The sequence below is a fragment of the Dipodomys merriami genome, unplaced genomic scaffold (genome assembly GCF_024711535.1).
Source record: "Dipodomys merriami isolate MVZ:Mamm:240054 unplaced genomic scaffold, mDipMer1.0.p SCAF_19, whole genome shotgun sequence".
In the NCBI taxonomy this organism is placed as follows: Eukaryota; Metazoa; Chordata; class Mammalia; order Rodentia; family Heteromyidae; genus Dipodomys; species Dipodomys merriami.
Genome location: NW_027203270.1, coordinates 20465680 through 20489433, shown reverse-complemented (window position 1 = coordinate 20489433; position 23754 = coordinate 20465680). Strand labels below are relative to the sequence as shown.

Sequence of the window (23754 nt, the reverse complement as noted above, 5' to 3'; positions counted from 1 at the left end):
GAAGAATCAGGTACATTATTTTAAAAGGAACAAACAACCTGAGTGCTGGTGACTCATGCCTGTAATTTTAACTACTAAGGAGGCTGAGATCTAAGAATCGTGGTTTGAAGGCAGCTCAGGCAGGAAACTATGTGAGACTTTCTCATCTCCAATAAACTACTCAAGCCAGAAGTGGCACTGTGGCTTAAGTGGTAGAGTTCTTGCCTTGAGCAAAAGAAACTCAGGGACAGTGCCCAGGCCCAGATTGAACAGGCCCAGAGTTCAAGTCCCAGGACTAGCAAAAAAAAAAAGAAAAAAGAGGAGGAGGAAGAGAAAGAGGAGGAAAAAATCATTTTAGTAAGTAGGTAATTGAAAACATTGTTGGCAAAGGAAAAAACTAAGGAGAGGAAGAGGGAGGAGGAAAAGAGGAGGAGGAGAAAAGAAAGAAAGCAGGAAAGAAAGGAAATGAGAAGCAATATAATGGTTTAAAGAAAAAAGAGGCCTGGGAAGGTGGCTCATTGATAGAGTGTTTGCCTTGCATGCCTGAGGCCCTGGGTTCAATTCCTCAGCACCACATAAGCAGAAAAAGCCAGAAGTGGCACTGTGGCTCAAGTGGTAGAGCACTAGTCTTGAGCTGAAGAGCTGAGGGACAGTGCCCAGGCCCAGAGTTCAGGCCCCTTGACTAACCAAAAAAAAAAAAAAGAAAAAGAAAAAAGATACAAGTTCTATAGAAGGCCAAGCCATTGCTTTGATGATTCAAACACTAAATATTTTCAGTAACAACTCTTTAAAATTAACTTCCATGGCAAATTCTTGAGAATGGCTTGCTTTATAGAGAAGTCAAAAGTGAAATAATCACATGTCCTTGAATTATCTTTTTAAGAATACAGTATTTGGCTGGGCGGTGATGGCTCATGCCTATAAATCCTAGCTACTCAGGAGGCTGAGATAAAAGCCAGCCCGGGCAGGAAAGTCCAAGAGACTCTTATCTCTAATAAACCACTAGAAAACCAGAAGTGCCACTGTGGCTCAAGCAGTAGTAGAGCGCTCACCTTAAGCTGAAGAGCACAGGGACAGCGTCCAAGCACAGTTCAAGCCCCACAAACAACCAAAAAAAAGAACACAATATTAATATTGGGGTTCATTATAAATGTCTGGCTTTTCTCCTTCAGAGATATGGGAACAACACAAGTGCAACTTACAACAATTGAGAACATCCTCATGTTGACCCTTGAGTTGGAAAAACTGTAAGTTAATTTATTTTTTACTTTTTTGGCAGTTGTAAGGCTTGAACCCAAGGCCTAGGCGCCGTCCCTGAGCTCTTCTCCTCAAGGCTAGTGCTCTACCACTTTGAACCACAGCTCCACTTGTGGTTTTTGAGTAGTTAATTAGAGATGAGTCTCATGGGGACTTTTCTGCCCAGGCTGGCTTTGAACTGTGATCCTTAGATCTCAGTCTCCTGTGTAGGTAAGATTACAGGTGTGAGCCACTAGTGTCCAGCTGTAAGTTAATATTTTTAGATTTCTATCACTTCTTTTTTTTTCAGGTTTCTTAAGAAACAAACACCTCTTTTAAGTATACTGTTTGGTGGGTTTGCATAGATAGCCATGTAGCCACTGCCTAGTTTCTAATATTGAACACCTCTGTCACCCACAAAAGGCTACTCAGTCACTACATTCCTCCCATTACCAGCCCATGGAAACCCCCAAACCTATTTCTTTTTCTTTTTCTTTTTTCTTTTTGGTCGGTCGTGGGGTCTGAACACTGTCCCTCAGCTCTTCAGCTCAAGGCTAGCGCTCTACCACTTGAGCCATAGCTCCACTTCTGGCTTTTTCTGCTTATGTGGTGCTGAAGAATCGAACCCAGGGTCTCATACATGCAAGGCAAGCACTCTACCACTGAGCCACCTTCCCAGCCCCCCCAAACCTATTTCTTCTCCTGCAGTTCTACCTTTTCTAGAATATCTTATACATGAAATCACAGAGTGTATAGCCATTTGAGTTTGGCTTCTGTCACTTGGCAGAGCCTTAGGGAATCCACTGGTGACATATGAGATTGCAATTGCTCCACATCTCCCCAATATTTCTACTTCCATTTTTAAAACTTTTTAGCCTTTTGACTAGTATCTATGTAGTGAGTCTTGTTGTAGTATTCATTTGCTTTTCATTAATAGGTGACAATGTTGAGTGACAATGGACAAATATTCAAATCTGTTCTTATATGTCGATTAGATATTTGTCTTCTCACTAAGTTTTTTTTTCCATCTATTTAATACTGATGGTCTGAGGAAAAGAAGATAAAAGTTAGATGGGCCATACTAAAAATTCTCACTAAATTTTAAGTTTATATACTTTGGATACAAGTTCTTCCTCTCAATTTATGTGCTTGTAAAGATCTTTTCTGTGTATGGCTTGCTTTTTCATTCCATGACTTGTCTTTTGAAGAGCAGAAGTTTAAGATTTTTAAATTTTTCTAAACTTTTAACTTAGCACAGTTCTCCTGTACACTTTGTGCTTTTATTGTCTGTTTTACCTAAGAAATCAGTCTAAAAATGCACCGTTGTTGGGTATAGTTATACATATCTGTAATCTCAACTATTCCAGAGTCAGAGATCAGGAAAACTGCACTTGAGCCAACGTAGCCCAAAAGCCAGAGAAAGCCTCTAGTCCAAGCTATGTGAGAAGCCTAAGAAGAAGGACCTCTGTCAGAGGATGGGCCCAAGCAAAACTATGAGACCCTACCAGAAAAAGAAGGGTGTGTTGGGTACTTGGCTCAATGAGCACCTCCTAGCAAGCACAAGGGACTTAATTCAAAACCATACTACTAGCAAAAAAAATTTTTTTTTAATTGTCTTAACTCAGATTTTTTCCTATATTTTCTTTCAGAAGTTCCATACTTTCAATTAGGCCTAAGATCCATTTTAAGTTAATTTCATATATAGTATATTTTATTTTTTGTAAGTTTAGAAAATATTCCTATAGTGCCCTATCATAAAAGTTGTACCGCCTCAACTACAGCATGGCAAACTATATAGAACTTACTGTGCTTCAGTACAGATTGTGCCATGTCTGTGTGGAAAAAGGTACTTCATTGCACTCTTCTCTAATCACTTCCATCAGGTTGCCTCCTTGACTAACTCCCCCCGTATTGTCAAATCTGTTGGTTTCTGCTCTAATCTCATCTCCCTCAACCTCTCATAGTACCTGAGTCCATCTCTCCCAAGTCAGTCAGGTGTTTTCATCTGGATAGTCGAAGTCCCCAGCCTTCTCACTTGCTAAAGGAACTAGGTCTACCCTCTTTTTGTTTTTGTTTCCTTCCAATTTCTTCTCCTCCCTGCATCTCTCTCTCTCTTTTTTCTTTTTGCTTGTGTTTGAAGATAGGAACACACTATATAGCCCAGACTGTCCTTAAACTTGCACTCTTCCTGCTTCAGCATCCCAAATGCTGCCTTTTTCTTAGATAGGACAAACAATAATCATTCTCTGTGGCCTTGTTAGTCTTTTTGTTTTGAACAGGACATTAACATATATAATAACTTTTTAATGTGTGTGTCATTCTAACATCTGTTGGTTTTGCTTTGTTGTTTTGGTTTTTTTCCCAACTAATATAGGTTATACTTTGTTACTCCTTTGTAGGCTTTGTCATTTTCTTTTTATTCCAGACATTGTGAATTTTAGTTTATGAGGTACTGTACTTTTTTGATGTTTCTATAAATATACATAAGCATATTTCAAGTGAGAGTATGTTTCTTAAAACCTTTTTTAAAGTCAATTTGGATCTAACTTTTAAGATTTGTAAGGTAGGATTACAAAGGAACCTTTAGTATAGAGATCATTATTCATAATTATTATGGCAAGACCTTTCTGAGTACCCAGTACCCTGTGAGACATATTTTTTCTGTCTGGCTTTCAGGAGCAGGCAAAAATCCTAATTCTGTAGCATATTCTGTGATTCCCTGCATATTATATATTACCCAGTCTAGTTCTTTTTTTTTTTTTTGCGAGGGGGGTGTCCGGTCGTGGGCCTGAACTCTGGGCCTGGGCGCTGTCCCTCAACTCTTCAGCTCAAGGCTACCTTGAGCCACATCGCCACTTCTGGCTTTTTTTTTTTTTTTTTCTGCTTATGTGGTGCTGAGGAATCAAACCCAGGGCCTCATGCATGTAAGGCAAGCGCTCTACCACTAAGCCACCTTCCCAGCCCCCCAGTCTAGTTCTTTTCCTCACACACATGTACTCACCAGTACTTTGCTGGATACTCAAGCCATCCCTCTGCATAGCTCCGGAGTTCTTTCTCTGTGTACTTCTTTCCCCGGTAGCACTCTGTTCTATGACTGGTAGCCAACTTGTTTGATTTGGACTCTGCTCCATTTCCACAAGGAGGGAGTTACACATTCTCTGCCTATGTTTCCTTCCTTGTACCAACCCTTGGAAATTCTCCCAGAGCAGAAAACTCTTATGGTAGTCAGATTTTCATCCCTGTGACAAATGCCTGAGAAAAACCAAGTAGGAAAGGTTTATTTTGGCTCCCAGTTTCAGAAATTCCATAGTCATTGGCTTCATTGCTGTGGGCTTGTGATAAGGCAGCACATCATGGTGGTGGAAGCATGTGGCCAAGAAGGATATAGAAGCAAAAAAGGGTCCAGGGACAAGATGTAGTCTTCAAAGGTATGTTCCTAGTGACCTATTTCACCCACATACATAAGACTATGTTGTAACCTGTTCAGCTATGAATTCATCAATGGATTGATTCATTAATGAAGTTAATACTCCCAGGAATCCTCAAAAGCAGCACTAGCTGAGGACCAGACCTTTAACACAGGATCCTATATGGTCATATTATATCCAAAATGTAACCAGGTAAGGCTATCACAGAAATCTCTTCATTTACATTCCATTTCTTGGTGATGATTTACCTTGATTGTCTGATATCCAATCACTTGAAACTATTGTTAATTAAATTGGTTTCCATCATTCCATCGTAGCCAGAGGCTAATGATAGTCTTTAAGTATGTTTTGTTTTGTCAGGTTGTAGCTGGGTGCTAGTGTTTCACCTCTGCCATCCTATTTAGGATGCTGAGATCAGAATGATCATAGTTTGAGGCCAGTTGGCCATATATATAGTAGCCCTTCTCAAGTCAAAGCTAGGTACAGTGAGATAGAGATTGTCCTCCTAAACTTCATGAGATTGGATAGATGGAGGTTCCAGAAAATTTCACAAAATTCTGTCACCACAAAGGAAGAAATCAGAGATAGATGATATATATCATGACTCAGTTTCCTTTATCCTAAAACAGTTCCCTATTTTTTTTCAGTGTTCATGATATTGGTACTTTAAAAAATTTAAGACAATTTTCTTTTAAATTGTCCCACAAGCTGGCTTTGTCTTTCCCTTATAAGTAACTGCAAGTTAAACATTTGATATAGCATTCCTACTGTACTATGAAGTAATCATTAATGCTGTTTGATCACTGATTAAGGTGGTATCTTAGAGAACTTTGAGCTTGTTTTGTGTTTGGTAATTAATAAATATTCTTTGAAGTAGTGATTGGAGATCAGTGAAGATCCTATTATGACACGTCTATCTTCTCACCCAAACTCTCATCAAAAATAGATCATCTTTGTCTGAATCCAATATTACTTAGCAGTCAAAAAATGAGTTTTTTTAATCCTACCGTTCCTACCACATTGATTTGCTTGCATTGCATTAAATTCATGAGTCTTTTGTACATGATGTTATACTTTATTGTAATTTTTATTGGTTTGCTAGCAAAGCCTCACAGCCATGCTAGCCAAGTATTCTACCATGGAGCTATACTTTTGGTCTCCTTTATTCATGTGTGTGCTCAAATAATCCAGATTTAGCCTTTTGATTTGTTGTTGTCCAACCACAAATATGGTTTGAACTATGCAATATTTGTGCCTAGGTAATTTCTAATATTATCTCCAATATAAGTTGAAAGAGGAATTTTTGGCCATTGGAAGCTCTTTGATACTTTTCTAGATATCTGTCTTCTTACTGTGCACTCTCAGCCCAGAGACTTTTGAGTTGATACCAGATGCTTCTGAGTTATGCTACAAATCTATATCACTCATTTCTAATCCCCATCACCTTAATTTGAGGAATACCATACACTTTTCCATGTTTCCTCTCCCATTGCATAGCTCTGTCTTACATCTTTTTTATTTTCAATATTCAAGGGCAGTGGCTTATCTTTGATTAAAAAAAAAAAGGTTGCCCAGGCCATGTTCCTCAACAACTCCTTTCTGTACAGCAATGATAGTCTTGGCCTATCTTTTCTACCCTGGTAATCCCTTCCCATTAATCTGATTCTCTGTGTTTCCATTTATAGGATCTTACCTCGCCATATGGCCAGCTGCCTCTGCCAATTTAAAAATCATATTGAAGTTATCTGCAAGACAATCAAGTTGATTTGTGAGAATTCATTTGTGACAAACACAACACATTGTCGTGAGTGTTGTCTGATAAATGTTTTCACTTTTATTTTTAATTCTTTCTATGCCAGTACTAAGGCTTGAACTCAGCACCTGGGCACTGTCCCTTATTCATTCATTTATTTATTTATTTTCACTTAAAGCTGGTGCTCTACTAGTTAAGCCATAGCTCTACTTCCAGCTTTTTGGCGGTTAATTGGAAATAAGAGTCTTCTGGACTTCCCTGCCTGGACTGGCTTCAAGCTGTGATCCTTAGATCTCAGTCTCCTGAGTGGCTAAGATTACAGATGTGAGCCACTGGTTCCTGGCTTTTTTTAAAAACCAGTGATGATTTTAAAATAATAATTGCCTTATTTTTATTCTCTAATACAAAGTTAAACTACCAAAATTTCTGAATTGCTCTCTTGCTGAATGGCAGGTTTTTAGTTGCTATTGGACAATATAATGAAATAACTGCTCATATGCATAAGAACCAAGAGAAGGGAATACAAGAAGGGAGGGGAGCATCAATGGCCACACTATGGACTGTGTTCTCTGCTTGGTGCTTTGCTTCATATGATGCATTGCAGAATCTAAGCTAGTTTGATAAGCAGTAGATCTCAAGTGCTCTCTTATTTCTAAGGCTTTGGTAAACAGCTTTTGTTTTATTTTTGCATTTTTATAAAAGGGCATATATGATTCTATTTTATTTAAAGCCCAAGTTTCCAATTCTGTACCTAGCAATTTTATTACCAGGCTTTCCTAATGGATAGAAGGCCTCCTCCATGCCTAGACTTTCTAATTCTGAACTCTTGCCTTTGATATCAGGATTTCTTATCCAGAGATCACTCAGGTATGTGATCACTAAGATCGCACAGATCACTCTAAGGCTTTTTTTTGTTTTCTGGTCATGAGGCTAGAACTCAAGGCCTGGATGCTGTCCCTGTGCTGTACCCAGCAGTGCTGTCGTCAGCTCAAGGCTAGCTCTTTACCACTTGAGCCACAGTGCCACTTCTGATTTTCTGGTGGTTTATTGGAGTTAAGAGTCTCACAGACTTTCCTGCTTGGGCTGGCTTTGCACTGTGGTCCTCAGATCTCCTGAGTAGCTAGGATTATAGGCATGAGCCACTAGTACCCAGACACTAGGGCTTTTTCTGTATATTAAGTTCATTAACACTAACTTCATGGGTCTCTAGATAGCTTAACATATAGAAAGCTTAAATACATAAATAAATAACATCTAGATAGCTTAAATGATTATCTCTATTGGTGATCTTAATGTAAATAATAGTTACATAAACATAGTGTTACTCTTAAAAATTGTTTTTTAAATCAAATAACCTTATTTCCTTCTCCTAGAGGTGGAAAGAGAAAAAATGGTATCTCTTTTTACAGCTGAGAAAAAAAATAGAACCAGAAGAGTCAAGAGCTATGTCCAAGTTTTGTCTCCTCCACTGAGTTCTCTACAGATCTAAGTTCCTCAATTCTGACCATCCTTAATTCCTCCCCTGACCCTTAATATGAACAAAAGTGTTGTAATTCTCTAGGAAAAGAAACCTAGCCATGTCATGAGACATAGACCTTCTTGTATTCAAAGCTTAAGGAGATTCCTAAATAAAGCTGGGGAGTTTGAAATGCAATTAAAGCAGTGTAGAGGGTTGGGAATGTGGCTTAGTGGTAGAGTGCTTGCCTAGCATGCATGAAGCCGTGGGTTCTATTTCTCAGTACCACATAAACAGAAAAGGCTGAAAGTGGTACTGTGGCTTAAGTGGTAGAATGCTAGCCTTGAGTAAAAGACGCTCAGGGACAGTGCCCAGGCCCTAAGTTCAAGCCCCAGAACTGGCAAAAAAGAAAGAAAGAAAGAAAGAAAGAAAGAAAGAAAGAAAGAAAGAAAGAAAGAAAGAAAGAAAGAAAGAAAGAAAGAAAGAAAGAAAGAAAGAAAGAAAGAGAAAGAAAGAAAGAGAAAGAAAGGAAAGAAAGAAAGGAAAGAAAGAAAGAGCAGAGTAGATATCTGATAAAAGTAGCTATTTCAGCCTTGTATGGCAGCTCCTTCCTTTAATTCCAACTATACAGGATGTGGGAAGTAGAAAGATTGTGGTTCCAGTCAAGCCTAAGCAAAAGTTAGCAAGACCCAATCTTAGTAAGATGGGCATGGTGGTGCACATTTGTACTGCCACGAAAGTGGGATCTGTAGGTATGAGGCTGCTAACAATGGCCAGCCCAGGCCAAAAAACAAAAACAAAAAACTGAGACCCTTCCAAAAAATAACTAAAAATAACTTAAAAAACAGATGGGATGATAGTTCAAGTGACAAACCACCTAGCCATTGCAAAACCATGGGTTCAACTTCAAGTAATGCCAAAAAATGTAGCTTTTCCCTCTTGTATTTTAGGACCTCAAGAAATTATAGATTTATTGGACATTGTATGTAAGGAACATAGGCATACAATCAGTCAATCTTATAATATCTTAACCTATATTCTATTCCCTTCTCTAATAGAAGGAAAGTACCAAAATATTATACTGCTTTTCTCCTGTGCAGAATCTGTTATTAAAAGAGCTAGAATATATGGGAGCAGAGCCCAAGTGAAGGTACTGGGAAGGTAGGTGTATTAAAAACAAGTCCAGTTGAGGACTTAACAAAAGGAGAGAGACCTCTGAGTTAGCATCTCTGCCCTTGCTATCCTGAGGACCATCCTTTGTCATGGTTTCCAGTATGGTAGGAAGAAAACAGTACACTCAAGAGGTGGAGAGAAGGGCTGGGAAGGTGGCTCAGTGGTAGAGCGCTTGCTTTGCATGTCTGAGGCCTTGGGTTCAATTCCTCAGCACCACATAAGCAAAAAGAAAAAAGCCGGAAGTGGCGCTGTGGCTCAGTTGGTAGAGCACTAGCCTTGAGCTGAAGAGCTGAGGGATAGTGCCCAGGCCCAGAGTTCAGGCCCCACAACCAGCTGGACCCCCCCCTCAAAAAAAAGGTGGAGAGAAGAATCCTGTGCACCTTCTACAGCTGTGGCAGGACAGGATATGGGGCATGTGAATGTGGAGAGGCATGGCTCTTCTGCAGAGAAGCTACTCAGGGAATGGTATTTGTTTTGAGTACTAGGCAGTTGGAATGTTTGTTTCTAACACAGTTCCTATATTTCACACAAAATTATGTACTCAGATGTTCTGAGTAGGTAACTACTTTGTCAAGGCACACCCATTTTCTCTTTTTGTTGCTGCCATTTCATATGCCTAAGTTTAGGTTTATTTTTCTCCCCACTACATGGCATTCAAATCTTCTCTGACCTCTAATGTATTTGATTAGTATGTGTGGCAGTGCATTAAAAATAAAATACCTTTCCCCAATGATCCCTTACAAAGCAGTTTCTTCCTTTCTGACAGTTGAAGAAGCAACAATAGGAAACCCAGATGGAGCATTCATGAAGGTGTTAAAGTCCCGGAAGAAGAATACCAGCACTGAGCTGACTATTGAACCAGAAAGAGAATATTCAGGAAAAAATGATGCTAGCTACTCAGGCTTCTTGAATGAGCAGTTAGATTTTAATGATGAAAGTGATATTATTAGTGCACTGAACTATATATTGCCATATTTCTCACAGGGAAATCTAGATGATGTAGAATTGACATTGTTACCATTTATTAAACTACTTTTTACAAATGTGCAGGGAGATAGCTCTCAGAATAACATGAAACCCAACAAAAAGAGTCCTGTTCTTAAACCTGTTCCCAATAACTCAGTTTATAAAAATAAATTGAAGAAGCTTTATTTTCTGGAAAATCTGTTAGATGCAGAAATTCAGGAAAAAATTGATGAGGTTAAAAATAAAGAGAAAACGGCTATGGTTATGCAGTCCAACCTTTTAGGTCCCAAATTTAAGCGCCAAATTGTCCAAAAGAAATTGCAGAATGTCCATGAACAGGAAAACACCTGGGCAGAGATGGAGAGTGCAGAGGAAAGACTGCAGAGGTTCAACAGAGTCCTCAAGGGGCCAAAAAACATGCAGAAAAGGCACTTCAAAGAAGTGAGCAAACAAAGGAAACAGAGTGGTTGGCCTCTTGTGAAGAATATTGCTACAGAAAAAAGATATAGGAGACTACCCCTAAGGGAGCTAGAGCAGCTTCATGTGTTTCAGGAGCCGAGGAAATTGGTGGGAAATGCCTTGCCTACACAGCCCTCTTTCATAAAGAAACATAAGGCAATAGCCTCTTCTTTCCAGAAACAAGACTCAGCCAGCAAGGCCTCCTTGTCAACCATTGTAAAATCCCTACATGAGATCAGAAATAAAGACAAAGACTTAGCTTATAGCATGTTTATTTTAGAAGAAGCAAATTCTAGAGTTAAAAGCATGGAGGCTTCTAATCCGATCATCTATTCCCAGAAAAATTACCAATTTCATAAGACTGGCTCTCCTGTGGCACACAAAATACCCAAGGCCAAACTGAGCCGAAAGTTCAGAAAGAAAACTTCACGCTTTAGGCCAATGCTTGGGAACAGGCCTCCATTTTTTCCAGTAAGGAGCCTCATAGATTCCCCTTCAGGAGGGGATTTTTCATCTTTGAGAGAGTTGAATTCTCCAGAGAACCCTTTCCCAGAATTCTATGCTCTTTTGGATCCATCTCTAGACAGGACTTCTGTAGGAAACCAGACTGCAACAACTGCTTTAAAACAAAGTGTTCCTGTGGGAAAAACTACTGTACCAAAACAAAATCACCATAAAAACATCATTCAGGAAAAGGATGCTACTGAAGATTCCACTGTGACTGAGTTCAACGTAATGCCAACTATGAAAAAGATCAGTGAGGCGCAATGGGAATACCCCAGTGTAGGCACTGACTCACCTGTCAAGCCCACAGACTCCTCTTCCCCATTCTTATCGTATGCTGATCATTTTGAACTACAGGTAAACCAACAGTTGAAGTCCCTCATTCCCAGTAATGATGTGAGAAAGCTCCTCTCTTATCTTATCCGGACCTTACATTTTGACTGTACTGAAACCATAGTACAGGAAGTCTGTTCTAAGCTCATCTCCAGAATCGGCCTCTTGATGAAGTTTCTTAGCAAACAGCAAGAAGTCAAGGTGTCCAAGGCTGACTGGGATACAGATCAGTGGAAAACAGAGAACTACATCAATGAGAGCACTGAAGGCCAAGGTGAACAGAAAGAGTTAAGTCAGGTGAGGACAACTATAGAACAAGAGATTCCAACTTCTCCATCATTAAAGATATACCTTTAAAGTGGAAACCTAGGGGCTCTAGTAAAGTTCAAAGTCATGTGACCAAAACAATGTTTCCTACTTTCCTCCTTTATGGAGAGTGAAGTGGACCTAAAACACATATAAGTGATAATAGAGAAAATGCAAATTAACTAGGCTTGTAAAACATTAAATTTATTTTATTGTAAAGGTGATGTGCAGAGGGGTTATGGTTACATAAGTAATAAGTACATTTCTTGTCAAACATTGTTACCTCCTCCCTCATTTTTCTCCCATTTTCCCTCCCTAACACATTAAATTAAGATGCTCTTTTAAGAATTTGCAAATTACTTATGTGGAAGAATGGGGTTTTGAATAGTTTTTTTCCTTACAATCTCTGTTGTTTTTTCCTGATGAACAACTTTTATTAAATATCACAATCATGTAATTAATAAAACTTCAGAAAGCCTTTTAGTTCCCCAAACAAAATTAGGAATTGGAAGGTCAACTTCAATCCTGTATCTTTTCCTGTTCTCCTATATTGCTTGCTTTAATTTTATTTTTTTATTATTATAAAGGTGATATAAAGAGGGGTTATAGTTACGTAATTCAGGTAATGAGTACATTTCTTTTTGGACTGTGTCACCCTTTTGCTCGAACTCTCCCAGTTTTTCCCTCCCATCTTCATCAATCTCTTTTTTTGTTGTTTTTAACAAATTATCCTTTTTTTTAAAGCTTGTACAAGAAGTTCCGGGATATGGCTATAACAACAAACTCATCTTGGCAATATCTGTGACTGTAGTAGTAATGATCTTGATTGTAATTTTCTGTCTCATTGAGGTAAGGACCACAATTCATTCAGATTTCCAGATTGTATCCTGTCTTTGTAATAGATTTAGAACCCACAACTTGAAAACCAGAGCCATTTTACCACTCTTCAGAAGATAACTTGTGGATAGTATAGACAATTTTCTGTTTATGGAATGGTATTTCTCAATGTACTTCTCTGATAGGGTGAGATTACTCCTAAAGGAATCAGTGAGTCTAATTTTGTATCTAGGAGTCAAGGCATGGGGGTCACTAAGACCTCTTAGAAGTCATCACTGGCCTCTGCTTATGACTCCTGACCTTCCTTGATATCTCTACAAACTCCAGGACTGCTTTTCATTTCTTTGCACAGCGTTTAACCTTGTATCTGTACTTTATACTCCCATGTTTTCCTCTGCTTTGTTAGATGGTAAGCTCTGTGAAGACAGGAAGCAGTCTTTTACCTGCAGTTGATAATTATTTCCTTTCTGCTATGAGAAGTAAAACAGTCCAACATTTGTTTAAATAAATAGTGCTGGGCAGTGGTGGCTCACACTTGTAATCCTAGCTACTCAAGAGGTTGAGATCTGAGGACTGCTGTTAATAGCCAGCCCATGCAGGAAAGTCTGTGAGACTCTTAACCACCAGAAAACTGGAAGTGGCACTGCGACCAACATGGTAGAGTACTAGCCTTGAGTAAAAGAGTTCAGGAACAGTACCAGGCTCTGAGTTCAAACCCCATAACCAAAAACAGGAAAAAAAAAAAAGAAGACTAAATAGGGATCAGCAATCAATATGTCAGGTGTTCCTAAGTTGTGTGGCTTTGTGAGTTGCACACGTGACATTAACTCCAGATCCTTGCACATTTTGAGCATAACTCTACTACTGAGGTACAGTTAAGTTGCACACTGAGTTTAATATCACCTTTCTAGTCATCCATAGGAAATGAACAGATTGTAATACAGTAGCTCCCTAAGTATTTTGTCAGGGCAAATAACAAAAGATTCTTCTCACCTTAAGCAAATGTATTTTGGTAAATGTTTAAAAAGAAGAAGAAATTGTAAAAGTATTAGAAGAAAATAGAAGTGATTTATTTTTAGGATTTTAAAAAAAATTTAGCGTACATTACTTTTACAGTGGGGGCTTTATTGTGACTTTTTGTTGTTGCTGTTATTGTGCTATACTGGGGCTTAACCTCAGGGCCTTGTGCTCCCTTTCGTCTTAAGTGGCCAGAGCTATGCCTCTACTTAATGCTTTTTGCTAGTTAATTGGAGATGAGTCTTAAGAATTTGTGCTGGCTTTGAACCTTGATCCTTAGATCTCAGCCTCCTTAGCAGCTGGGATCACAGATATGAGCCACTGTTGCCTAGCACTTTTCTTATAGTGTTCATGAGGCAGTTTATTAATGTCTGTACCTGTATATGAATTATCTCAATCAACCTCACTCAATCACTCTCCCTTATCCACTTCCCTTCTTTTTTCTCTTCTTTTCTTTCTTTTTTCTTTTTTCTTTTTCTTTTTTTTTTTTTTTTTTTTTTTTTTTGGTGCTGGTGTGAACTCAGGGCCTGGGTGCTATCCCTGAGTTCCTTTTATTCAAGGATAGTACTTGGTCACTTGAGCCACAATGCCACTTTCCAGTTTTTTCTGTGATTTAATTAGAGATAAGAGGGGCTGGGAAGATGGCTCAGTGGTAGAGTGCTTGCCTTGCATGCATGAGGCCCTGGGTTCGATTCCTCAGCACCACATAAGCAAAAAGAAAAAAGCTGGAAGTGACACTGTGGCTCAAGTGCTAGAGCAGTAGCCTTGAGTTGAAGAGCTGAAGGACAGTGCCCAGGCCCAGAGTTCAGGCCCCACGACCAGACCCTCCCCCACCAAAAAAATTAGAGATAAGAGTCTCACAGACTTTCCTGCCTGGACTTTGATCCTCGATCCTCAGATCTCAGCCTTCTGAGTAGCTAGAGAATAGCAGGTATGAGCCATCAGTGCCCAGCTTACCTCCCAATTTTTGTTTTTGCTGTCCCTGAGCTCCTTTTATTCAAGGATAGTTCTCAGTCACTTGAGCCACAATGCCACTTTCCAGCTTTTTCTGTGATTTAATTAGAGATAAGAGGGGCTGGGAAGGTGGCTCAGTGGTAGAGCGCTTGCCTTGCATGCCTGAGGTCCTGGGTTCCATTCCTCAAAAGCCGGAAGTGGCGTTGTGGCTCAAGTGGTAGAGCACTAGCCTTGAGCTGAAGAGCTGAGGGACAGTGCCCAGGCCCAGAGTTCAGGCCCCATGACCGGACCCCCCCCAAAAAAACAAACAAAACCTCCCAATTTTTGTAATGGGCTTTTTTGTTCTATTTTCTTATACGCAAGTAAACTACTTTAACATAGTAAACCTCTTTTACCCTCCTTATTAGCACAGTCCCCTCCTGCAGGTGCTTTTCCCAACAAAGCCTTGTTTCCTGCCATTCATTTTCCTTTATCAGAGAGTATTAAAATTGCATCAAGGGATTTCATCATGGTATTTCAGACAGCATATAATTCTGTTTTGCCCAGATTAACCCTATTGCCTTCTGATTATCTATCCTCCCAAACACCTATCAAGTAACATCTTTCACTGAGACTCTTTATGCCATCTTCATACACAGTAACACTGCACTTCAAAATTATTCATCCTTATTTTTCCATCTCTCTTTCATTGTCCTAAATAATCCCATAGTTAGAATTTATGTTCTATCTGCATATACACATATGCACATATATGTATATACGTACATGTCCACAAATATGTATGTTTTTAGGTTTAGCTTTCACATATGAGTAAACACATTTGGCTTTTTGAGCTTGCCTTACCTCATGTAACATTATTATATATACACCAAATAGCTGTGCACCCTAGTTCATTGTGATATGTCTCTCCATGTATATACTCAATCTCATCCTCTCTATGACTTTCTTTTTTTTGGGGGGGGTCCGGTCCTGGGGCCTGAATTCTGGGCCTGGGCGCTGTCCCTCAGCTCTTCAGCTCAAGGCTAGCACTCTACCACTTGAGCCACAACGCCACTTCTGGCTTTTTTCTTTTTGCTTATGTGGTGCTGAGGAATTGAACCCAGGGCCTCATGCATGCATGGCAAGCGCTCTACCACTGAGCCACCTTCCCAGCCCTCTTTGATTTTCTTATATCTCTCTCCCTTCTTTTTTTGTGTCAGTATGTATGTGTATATATATATATATATATATATATATATATATGTATATGTATATATATATACACCTATATATATGTATGCATGTATACAAACACACACACATACATATATATTTATGTACTGTGGAACAAAGAAAGATCTATTAATAGAGTAGAATACTTGAGCTCAGAAAAGTTAGTTCAGGGGCTGGGAAGGTGGCTCAGTGGTGGAGTGCTTGCCTTGCATACATTAGGTCCTGGGTTCGATTCCTCAGCACCACATAAGCAGAAAAAGCTGGAAGTGGTGCTGTGGCTCAAGTGGTAGAGCACTAGCCTTGAGCTGAAGAGCTGAGGGACAGTTCCCAGGCCCAGAGTTCAGGCACTATGACTGGCAAAAAAAAAAAGAAAAAAAAAGAAAAGTTAGTTCAAAGCTGGTGGCGCATGCCTGTAATCAGGAAGGAGGCTGATATCTGAAGATTGGAGTTCCAGCTGGGGCAGGAAAGACTTTTTTTTTTTTGTCAGTCATGGGGGCTTGAACTTGGCCTGAGTGCTGTCCCTCAGCTCTTCAGCTCAAGGCAAGCACTCTGCCACTTGAGCCATAGCACCACTTCTGGTTTTCTGGTGGTTTATTATTGTAGATAAGAGTTTCATGGCCTTTCCTGCCCGGGCTGGCTTTGAACCATGATCCTCAGATCTCAGCCTCCTGAATAGCTAGGATTAGGCATGAGCCACGATCACCCAGCTACCAGTAAGACTTATCTCTAATTACCTTTTTTTTTTAAGCCAGAAGTGGAGCTGTGGCTCAAGTAGTGTAGAGCACTAGCCTTGAGTAAAAGAAGTTCAGGGATAATTTCCAGGCCCTGAGTTCAAGCCTTAGGGCAGGTGTACACACACACACACACACACACACACACACACACACTCACACACACACACACACACACACACTCACACACACACACATTAGATAAGACTTAAATAATGGATAATTGGACAGTAGTTATGATGGTGGATAATCATGATTGTGCTTTCTTCCAAAACAGATTTATTCCCACAGAACAGCAACAGAGGAAGAGAATGGGTCCTCAAGGTACATAGGAGTCTGGAAATCTTTCAATGAGGATCTAAAAACTAGAGGACAGCCTAGAACTCATTTATTTCCATACCCAACCTTATAATGAAGAAACTACACATGATAAGAAGGATATTTACTTCCCATAGGGTCTTGCATGGTTCCAGCAAAAGCAGTTCCTCGGCAGAGGCAGTCTGTACTAGCGTGGGTCCCTCAGGGAGAGTGGAGGGTGAGAGGATTGGGCCGTGCCTGGTTTTATTAGTGAAGGACATAAGGCTCAGCCAGACATTTCCTTAGAAGCCTTGGAGATAGGATAGAAAAGTACTGAAGTGTTAGGGTTTAGCGCTGGTGGAAGGTAGAGTAAATGAGTACTTTCTGTAAAGTGCTGGAGAAAACTGTATTCTCATCCTACTGTTTACTTTCTCATCCCCACTTTTTAAAAATCAGAAACCTCAGAATTTTATAGTTAATTGAGACCTTAGACATTGGTTCACCTTTTCATTTGGTGATAAGGAATGGAGAAGGAGAAAGTATCACACAGTTAATGGGTGTCAGAAGAAGATGGTTCTGCCAGGAGCTGTGGCTCAGGCTGTAATTCAGTAGGCTGAGATCTGAGGATCAGGATTCAAAGCCAGCCCGAGCAGGAAAGGCCATGAGACTCTTATCTACAATAAACCACAGAAAACCGGAAGTGGTGCTGTGGCTGCAGTGGTAGAGTGCTAGCCTTGAGCTGAAGAGAAGAAGAAGAAGAAGAGGAGGAGGAGGAGGAGGAGGAGGAGGAGGAGGGAGGAGGGAGGAGGAGGGGGAGGAGGGGGAAGAAGAGGAAGGAAGAAGAACAAGAAGAAGAAGAAGAGGAAGGAAGAACAACAACAAGAAGAAGAAGAGGAGGAGGAGGAGGAAGAAAGAAGAGGACGAGGAGGAAGGGGGGAAGGAGAGGGAGAAGGAGAGGGAGAAGGAGAAGAAGGTTCCTTTTCCTTAATTACTCTGTGGTTGGACTGTGGTTACATTTTCATATAACAAGTCAGTACACAAATACTGCAGAGAGGGCTGGGAAGGTGGCTCAGTGGAGGATCGCTTGCCTTGATTGCCTGAGGCCCTGGGTTCGATTCCTAAGCACCACATAAGCAAAAAGAAAAAAGCCAGAAGTGGTGCTGTAGCTCAAGTGGTAGAGCACTAGCCTTGGGAGCTGAAGAGCTGAGGGACAGTGCCCAGGCCCAGAGTTCAGGCCCCACGACCGGACCCCCCGCCCAAAAAAATAACAAATACTGCAGAGACATCCACAGGATGTTTGTGCTTGTGCTAATCATGTCCTTAGACATGATTCATTTATCATGAAAGCCTTTTAGAGAAGAGAAAATCTGAATGACACACAACTCAAGAAGTTGGACTCAGACATTAGTTTGGTGTGATTCAACTTGTAAAATAAAGTGGCTAAGAGAACAAGGGCACCTTTCTCCTCTCCCATCCCCCTTTCCTCACCCCAGCAAATGGCACAGGAAAGGCTAAGTCCAAAGAGGACTGAAGTGAAAGCCTCTGGAAAGAGTAAATGCTTCTGACAAGTATAGTGGTACAGTTGTTTATGCACAGGGGTTTTTGACAGGATAAGTGGGTCTGACAATCCTGCTCTGCTGCAGACCAGGTTACATACAAAGTTCTCCCTAGATGCATTGTAGAGACTTTTGGGACAGGCATGGAGAGCTCCTGCCAGCCCTGCCTGTATACATGGAATTGTTTTCAGGCATCCAGTAATGGGACCCTTTGTACATTGTGATTGTGGACCAAAGCACAAGTGTTTCTCTCAATAATACCTTAGATGTTGGCTGGGATGTAGCTCAGTGGCAAAGCACTTGGCTAGCAAGTGCAGCGTCCTGGGTTTGATCCCCAGTACCAAAAAAAGAAAAAGAAGACTTGAGATGTACATTGTGAGAGACACAGAAAATAGCATGACTCACTAATTCTGCATGTGTTTTTTCCAAAAAGCTTTTTTGGATTTCTGCAAAGGAGATGCTCATCAGAAAATGAAAGTCAGGCAAGTTAAGTTGAGGAGGACTTGGTGCCATGGCCAGAAAAGGCAAGCAAAAGTATAATTAATATACTTCCCTCATCTTTCCTAGGAGGGCTTCTTTTCGTTAAAGCGGCCACTTTGGCTGAGGGATATGTACAGACCTCTCAATGCCACACGCAAGAAAAACATGGCCAAGAAGCTACATGACCTGGAGTCTTCTGATGAGGATGAGGTTTTAAAGAAGAAAAAAGGGTAAAGCCTGGGAATGATTTAAGAATCCTAGCTTACAAGGGGAGGAAATGAGAAAGTCCAGTTGCTCCCTTGAAGTCTAAATGCTTAGCATATTGTTCTTCTGCCAGGAATCCAAGTGAAGTCATCATAGAGATCCCAACAGATTCTGCCCCTGAAGGTGAAGAGAGTGAAGCAGTTTAGGAAGTAACGGTGTAATCCTTCCTGCCTCAGCAACCCGAAACTTACATTCTGACACTGGCCTCTCAGCACTGCTTATTAACTATTTTTCTAATATTAAAATTTCATATTAAAATATTAGTAATAAATATGAAAATTTCTAACTAATTCCACCTATGTGGTAAGAAATTCAGACTTAAGTAAATACATACATATGTGTGAATAACAAGGGCATAGGTAAGATTAGCAGGGTTGCTGCTGGACTCTTTTGTGGCTTCTAGAAGTGGCTGTGTAGGTGGCCACCAAAGAGGACATCCTGCCCTCAGCTTCTGGGAACCAGAAAACTTACCTTGAATATGTCTGGATTTTTAAGCCAAATCCCATTTTTTCTGGCTTATCAAAACTAGTCCTTCCCTGCAGAGCACAGAGTGGCTTAGGTCTGTAATCCTAGCTACTTGGGAGCTAGAGATCAAGGGATTATGGTTCAAGGCCAGGTTGGGCATAAAAATTTTCAGATTCCATTTCACCCAATTGCTGGGTGAAGTGGTACTCACTTGTGATGCCTAGGGAAACAGGGAAGCACAAATAGAATCCAAGCCTAGACTAGTCCATGCACTAAGCAAGACCATACCTCAAAAATAAATGGAAAAAGGAGCTGGAGTTGTAGCTCAAATAGTAGGTCCTGAGTTCAATCTCTAATACATCAAAAAAGAATCAGTAATTTTTATGAACTTCCCAGGGGATCATCCATCTTTAAGCCACATTCACTGCTTTAGATCTCTGGATCCTATTGCACTGTGGAAGTAAGTATTGTCTTTTTTCCCAAGACATCAAACTCAAGAAAATATGTGCCATGACTCAGGTGGTTCCTCCACCCAGATGAGCTGCTGGAAATTTGTGTTTTTTGGTTAGGGTTTTAGGGTTTGTTTGTTTTTGCTGGGCCTTGAACTCAGGGCCTGGACACTGTCCCTGAGCTTTTTTGCTCAAAGCTAGTGTTCTACCTACCACTTGAGCCACAGTTCCACTTCAGTTTTGTTTGGATTTTGTTTTTGTTTTTTGATGGTTAATTGGAGATAAGGGTCTCCTTGGCTTTCCTGCTGGGACTGGCTTCAAACCTAGATACTTAGATCTCAGCCTCCTGAGTAGCTAGGATTACAGGTGTGAGGGATAGAGTAAGGAGAAAGTGCAGGGACAACAGTTTCCCAAGTTTAACTTCTTCAGGCATTTAATACTAGAACATATTTGTGGGGCCACCTCTCCATTCACAAGGGCTGTTTCAGCCTCCTCTGATCCCACCAATCTCACGTGTGCTGCTCAGTTCTCTCTACTTCCACCCAACTCCACATCTATATACTTCCTGGCCTGCCCAACACAGATAGCTGCGTGCTTCCAGCTGGTAATTTTCAGAGGATGCAAGGGTTCTTCCACTCCACGTTCAAAGATGAAGTCAGTAGTCATTTTGTATGTGACATATGTATGTTTTTCATAAGAAAAACAAAATGAACAAGTATGGAAATCCTACCTACTGACTACTAAAAAGTATAATCTTACAGAGGCTTTGTTACCTAAGCAAGAACCAATGAGCAGGGCTAGAAAGGTGGCTCAGTGGTAGAGTGCTTGCCTTGCATACATGAGGCCCTGGGTTCGATTCTTCAGCACCACATAAGCAGAAAAAGGCAGAAGAGGTGCTGTGGCTCAAGTGGTAGAGTACTAGCCTTGAGCTGAGGGACAATACCCAGGCCCAGAGTTCAGGCCCTACAACCGACTAAAAATAAATAAAAATAAATAAATGAGCACAAAGGGAAAGTTAAGGCTTTCCTTGCTATTAAGATCATCTTCCCAAACAGCAGCATTTCTGTTAGTGGCATAGATGGTTACTATGGGCATCTGAACATGTATTCCAATACTGGCTCCCTCCCTACAGAAAAATGCCTTAGTATCCACAGTTCTGGTAAGTCTTGCGTGACTCATGTTCCCCGAAAACCTGGAAGACTAAATACCTGCCAGTGAGCCTCCATTTATAGTATTTGTTGCCAATGTCCCCTTTATTTGATAATAGGCAGGGATTTTGTGCACAGGAATATCCTGTGATGAGAAGCTTAGGGTCCTCAATGTGACTCAACCCCTGCATCAGATAGTATATCAATTATCTGATGCACTGAAACAGATCACCCCCAAACAATGGCTTAAAACAACAAACATCCATTCTACACCATTTCTATAAGACAGTAATTTAGTAGTTTTAGCCATTCCAGCTTTGATTTTCTTGGTCACCTGAAGGCTTGTCTGAAGCTGTAGGATCCACCTGTGAGGTGGCCTGTTCCTTCATACAGTTGGGAAAACCTGCCGGTTGTAAGTGGAAGGATTCAAGTCCTCCTCACATAAGCCCATCCAAATTCTATTTAACTGAATCTCACAATATGATGCCTAGCCTCCTCCAGAGACACATACAGAGACTGTGTGTGTGTGTGTGTGTGTGTGTGTGTGTGTGTGTGAGCGAGGGGGGGGGGTCATGAGGCTTGAACTCAGGGCCTTGGCACTGTCCTTGAGCCTTTTTTGCTAAAGGCTAGTGCTCTACCACTTGAGCTACAGCTTCACTTCTGGCTTTTTGGTTAAGTAGAAATGAGTGGCTCATGTATTTTCCTATCCAGGCTGGCTTTGAACCATAATCTTCAGATCTCAGCCTCCTGAGCAGCTAGGATAACAGGTGCCTAGAAAGAGAGACTTTGTTGTAACCTGGTCTAAGAAAGGCACATGGCAACCCTTCTACCATTCAACACGAACAGAATCCACTCACTAAATCAATCCAAATCAAAGAGTGAAGGATTTATTTTTGTGCTGGTCCTGGGGCTTGAACTGGGGCTTGCATTCTCACTTTTTGGTTAGTCTGGTACCCTAATGATTGAGCCATACCTCCCTTACCCAGGGGAGGGTTTAAATTATTGTTACTTTTTATCAGTCCTGGGGCTTGAGCTCTGGGCCTGGGTGCTGTCCTTTTGAGCTGCTTTGTGCTCAATTGAGCCACAGTGCCACTTCCATAAATTATGCCTTTTGAAAAAAGAAGGTTCAGAGAATATGTGGACATATTTTTAAAGTACTTGCATATGAAAAAAAAACACCTTTTTTCTACTTTTTTTGGGGGGGGGTGTCCGGTCGTGGGGCCTGAACTCTGGGCCTGGGCACTGTCCCTCAGCTCTTCAGCTCAAGGCTGGCACTCTACTACTTGAGCCACAGCACCACTTTTGGGTTTTTTTTCTTTTTTTTTTTATGTGGTGCTGAGGAATTGAACCCAGGGCCTCATGCATGCAAGGCAAGCGCTCTACCACTGAGCCCTTTCTTATACTTCTAATATCAGATTGGATTGATGGCATGACCAACACCAAGCAATTAGATAGGTTTCCTATAACTCAATTTTGCTTTTAACTGTAGTTAGTTTCAGACTACTCAGACAAACAGCTAAGTCTTACACAACTGCTCCTATGTCAGATAGCAGTCACAAATGCCCTTTATCACACATGCTTCTGACTCTCTGGCTACATATCAAATTCAGGTTCACTCATTTATCATAAAGACTCCAGGAGCTCATGAAGGTCAGCTTCTAAGTCACTGTAGCCACATTTCAAGTGCAGCATAGCAACATGTCACTAGCTAATGGCTAACATATTAGCATAGCAGATCATTTTCATGGTTCTGGTCTATTGACAGTGCTGCTGTAGAATACCTATGGAAAGACAAACAGACACTGGCAATGGTGATTGCCTTTAAGGAGGACTACTGGGAGACTGCAGCACCGTATACACTTTTATGACTTGATAACATGCCTCTGCATTAGATATTTAAAAATTATTTGAAAAATAATACAACAATACAAACTGGGGATTAGGGATCTCTATAAGGAGGTAACTGGACTGGGACAATGATTTCCAGGATATTTTCAATTTAAGTAATATGCAATAAGCAAATAGATACTATGATTTCACATTTAATTTTTTTGTGTGTGTGCCAGTCCTGGGGCTTGAACTCAAGACCTAGATGCTGTCCTAGATGCTCTACGCTTGAACCACAGCTCTACTTCCAGCTTTTTGGTGGTTACTTGGAGATAGGAGTCTTATATACTTTCCTTCCCAGGCTGACTTTGGCCCATAATTCTCAGATCTCAGCCTGATGGGTAGCTAGGATTATAGGTATGAGCTACCAGTACCTGACTCACATTTAATAGCTTGAACATTTTTTTTGCCAGTCCTAGGACTTGAACTCTGGGCCTGGGCACTGTCCCTGAGCTGCTTTTTCTCAAGGCTAGCACTCTACCATTTGACTCTCAGTACCCCTCCCAGCTTTTTCTGTGTATGTGATATTGAGGAATTGAACCTAGGGCTTCATACATGCTAGGCAAGCACTTCACCACTAAGCCACATTCCCAGCCCTGAACATTTTTTTTATCTCCTGTCAGTCTTGGATCTTTAGAGCTTAGACAACAAAGTAAATTGATAGACAGGTGATAACCAGTTTTCACATAATGCTTGGCATCTTTATTTTTCCTCTTAGAGAAGTTTGTGGGTCTTTCTGATTGTATTCTGCATAGATAATTGGCAGCCATAGTTTTGTTGGTAATGCTGTTCCTATGACAGAAATAAATGTCTTGTGGTACAAACACATGCTTCTAACACCATGACTCATAAGCAAGATTGAGA

The 23754-nt window shown here is 40.7% G+C and overlaps 1 protein-coding gene across 2 annotated transcripts in view; it reads left to right on the top strand.

The window, feature by feature from the left end:
* LOC138830845 (leucine-rich repeat-containing protein 37A3-like) overlaps window positions 1-19177 on the top strand; it is a 41161-nt gene extending 21984 nt beyond the window's left edge. The window contains exons 7-14 of one of the 2 annotated variants that reach the window (XM_070027658.1): window positions 1152-1226; window positions 6329-6447; window positions 9792-11584; window positions 12338-12442; window positions 16622-16668; window positions 18631-18679; window positions 18765-18907; window positions 19015-19177. In XM_070027658.1, the coding sequence (XP_069883759.1) occupies window positions 1152-1226; window positions 6329-6447; window positions 9792-11584; window positions 12338-12442; window positions 16622-16668; window positions 18631-18679; window positions 18765-18907; window positions 19015-19087 (2404 nt within the window). In that variant the 3' untranslated portion in view covers window positions 19088-19177. Of the gene's footprint in view, window positions 1-1151; window positions 1227-6328; window positions 6448-9791; window positions 11585-12337; window positions 12443-16621; window positions 16669-18630; window positions 18680-18764; window positions 18908-19014 lie in introns of those variants that run through there. The other variant, XM_070027659.1, reaches the window with a different exon arrangement.
* Window positions 19178-23754: the final 4577 nt, after the last annotated feature.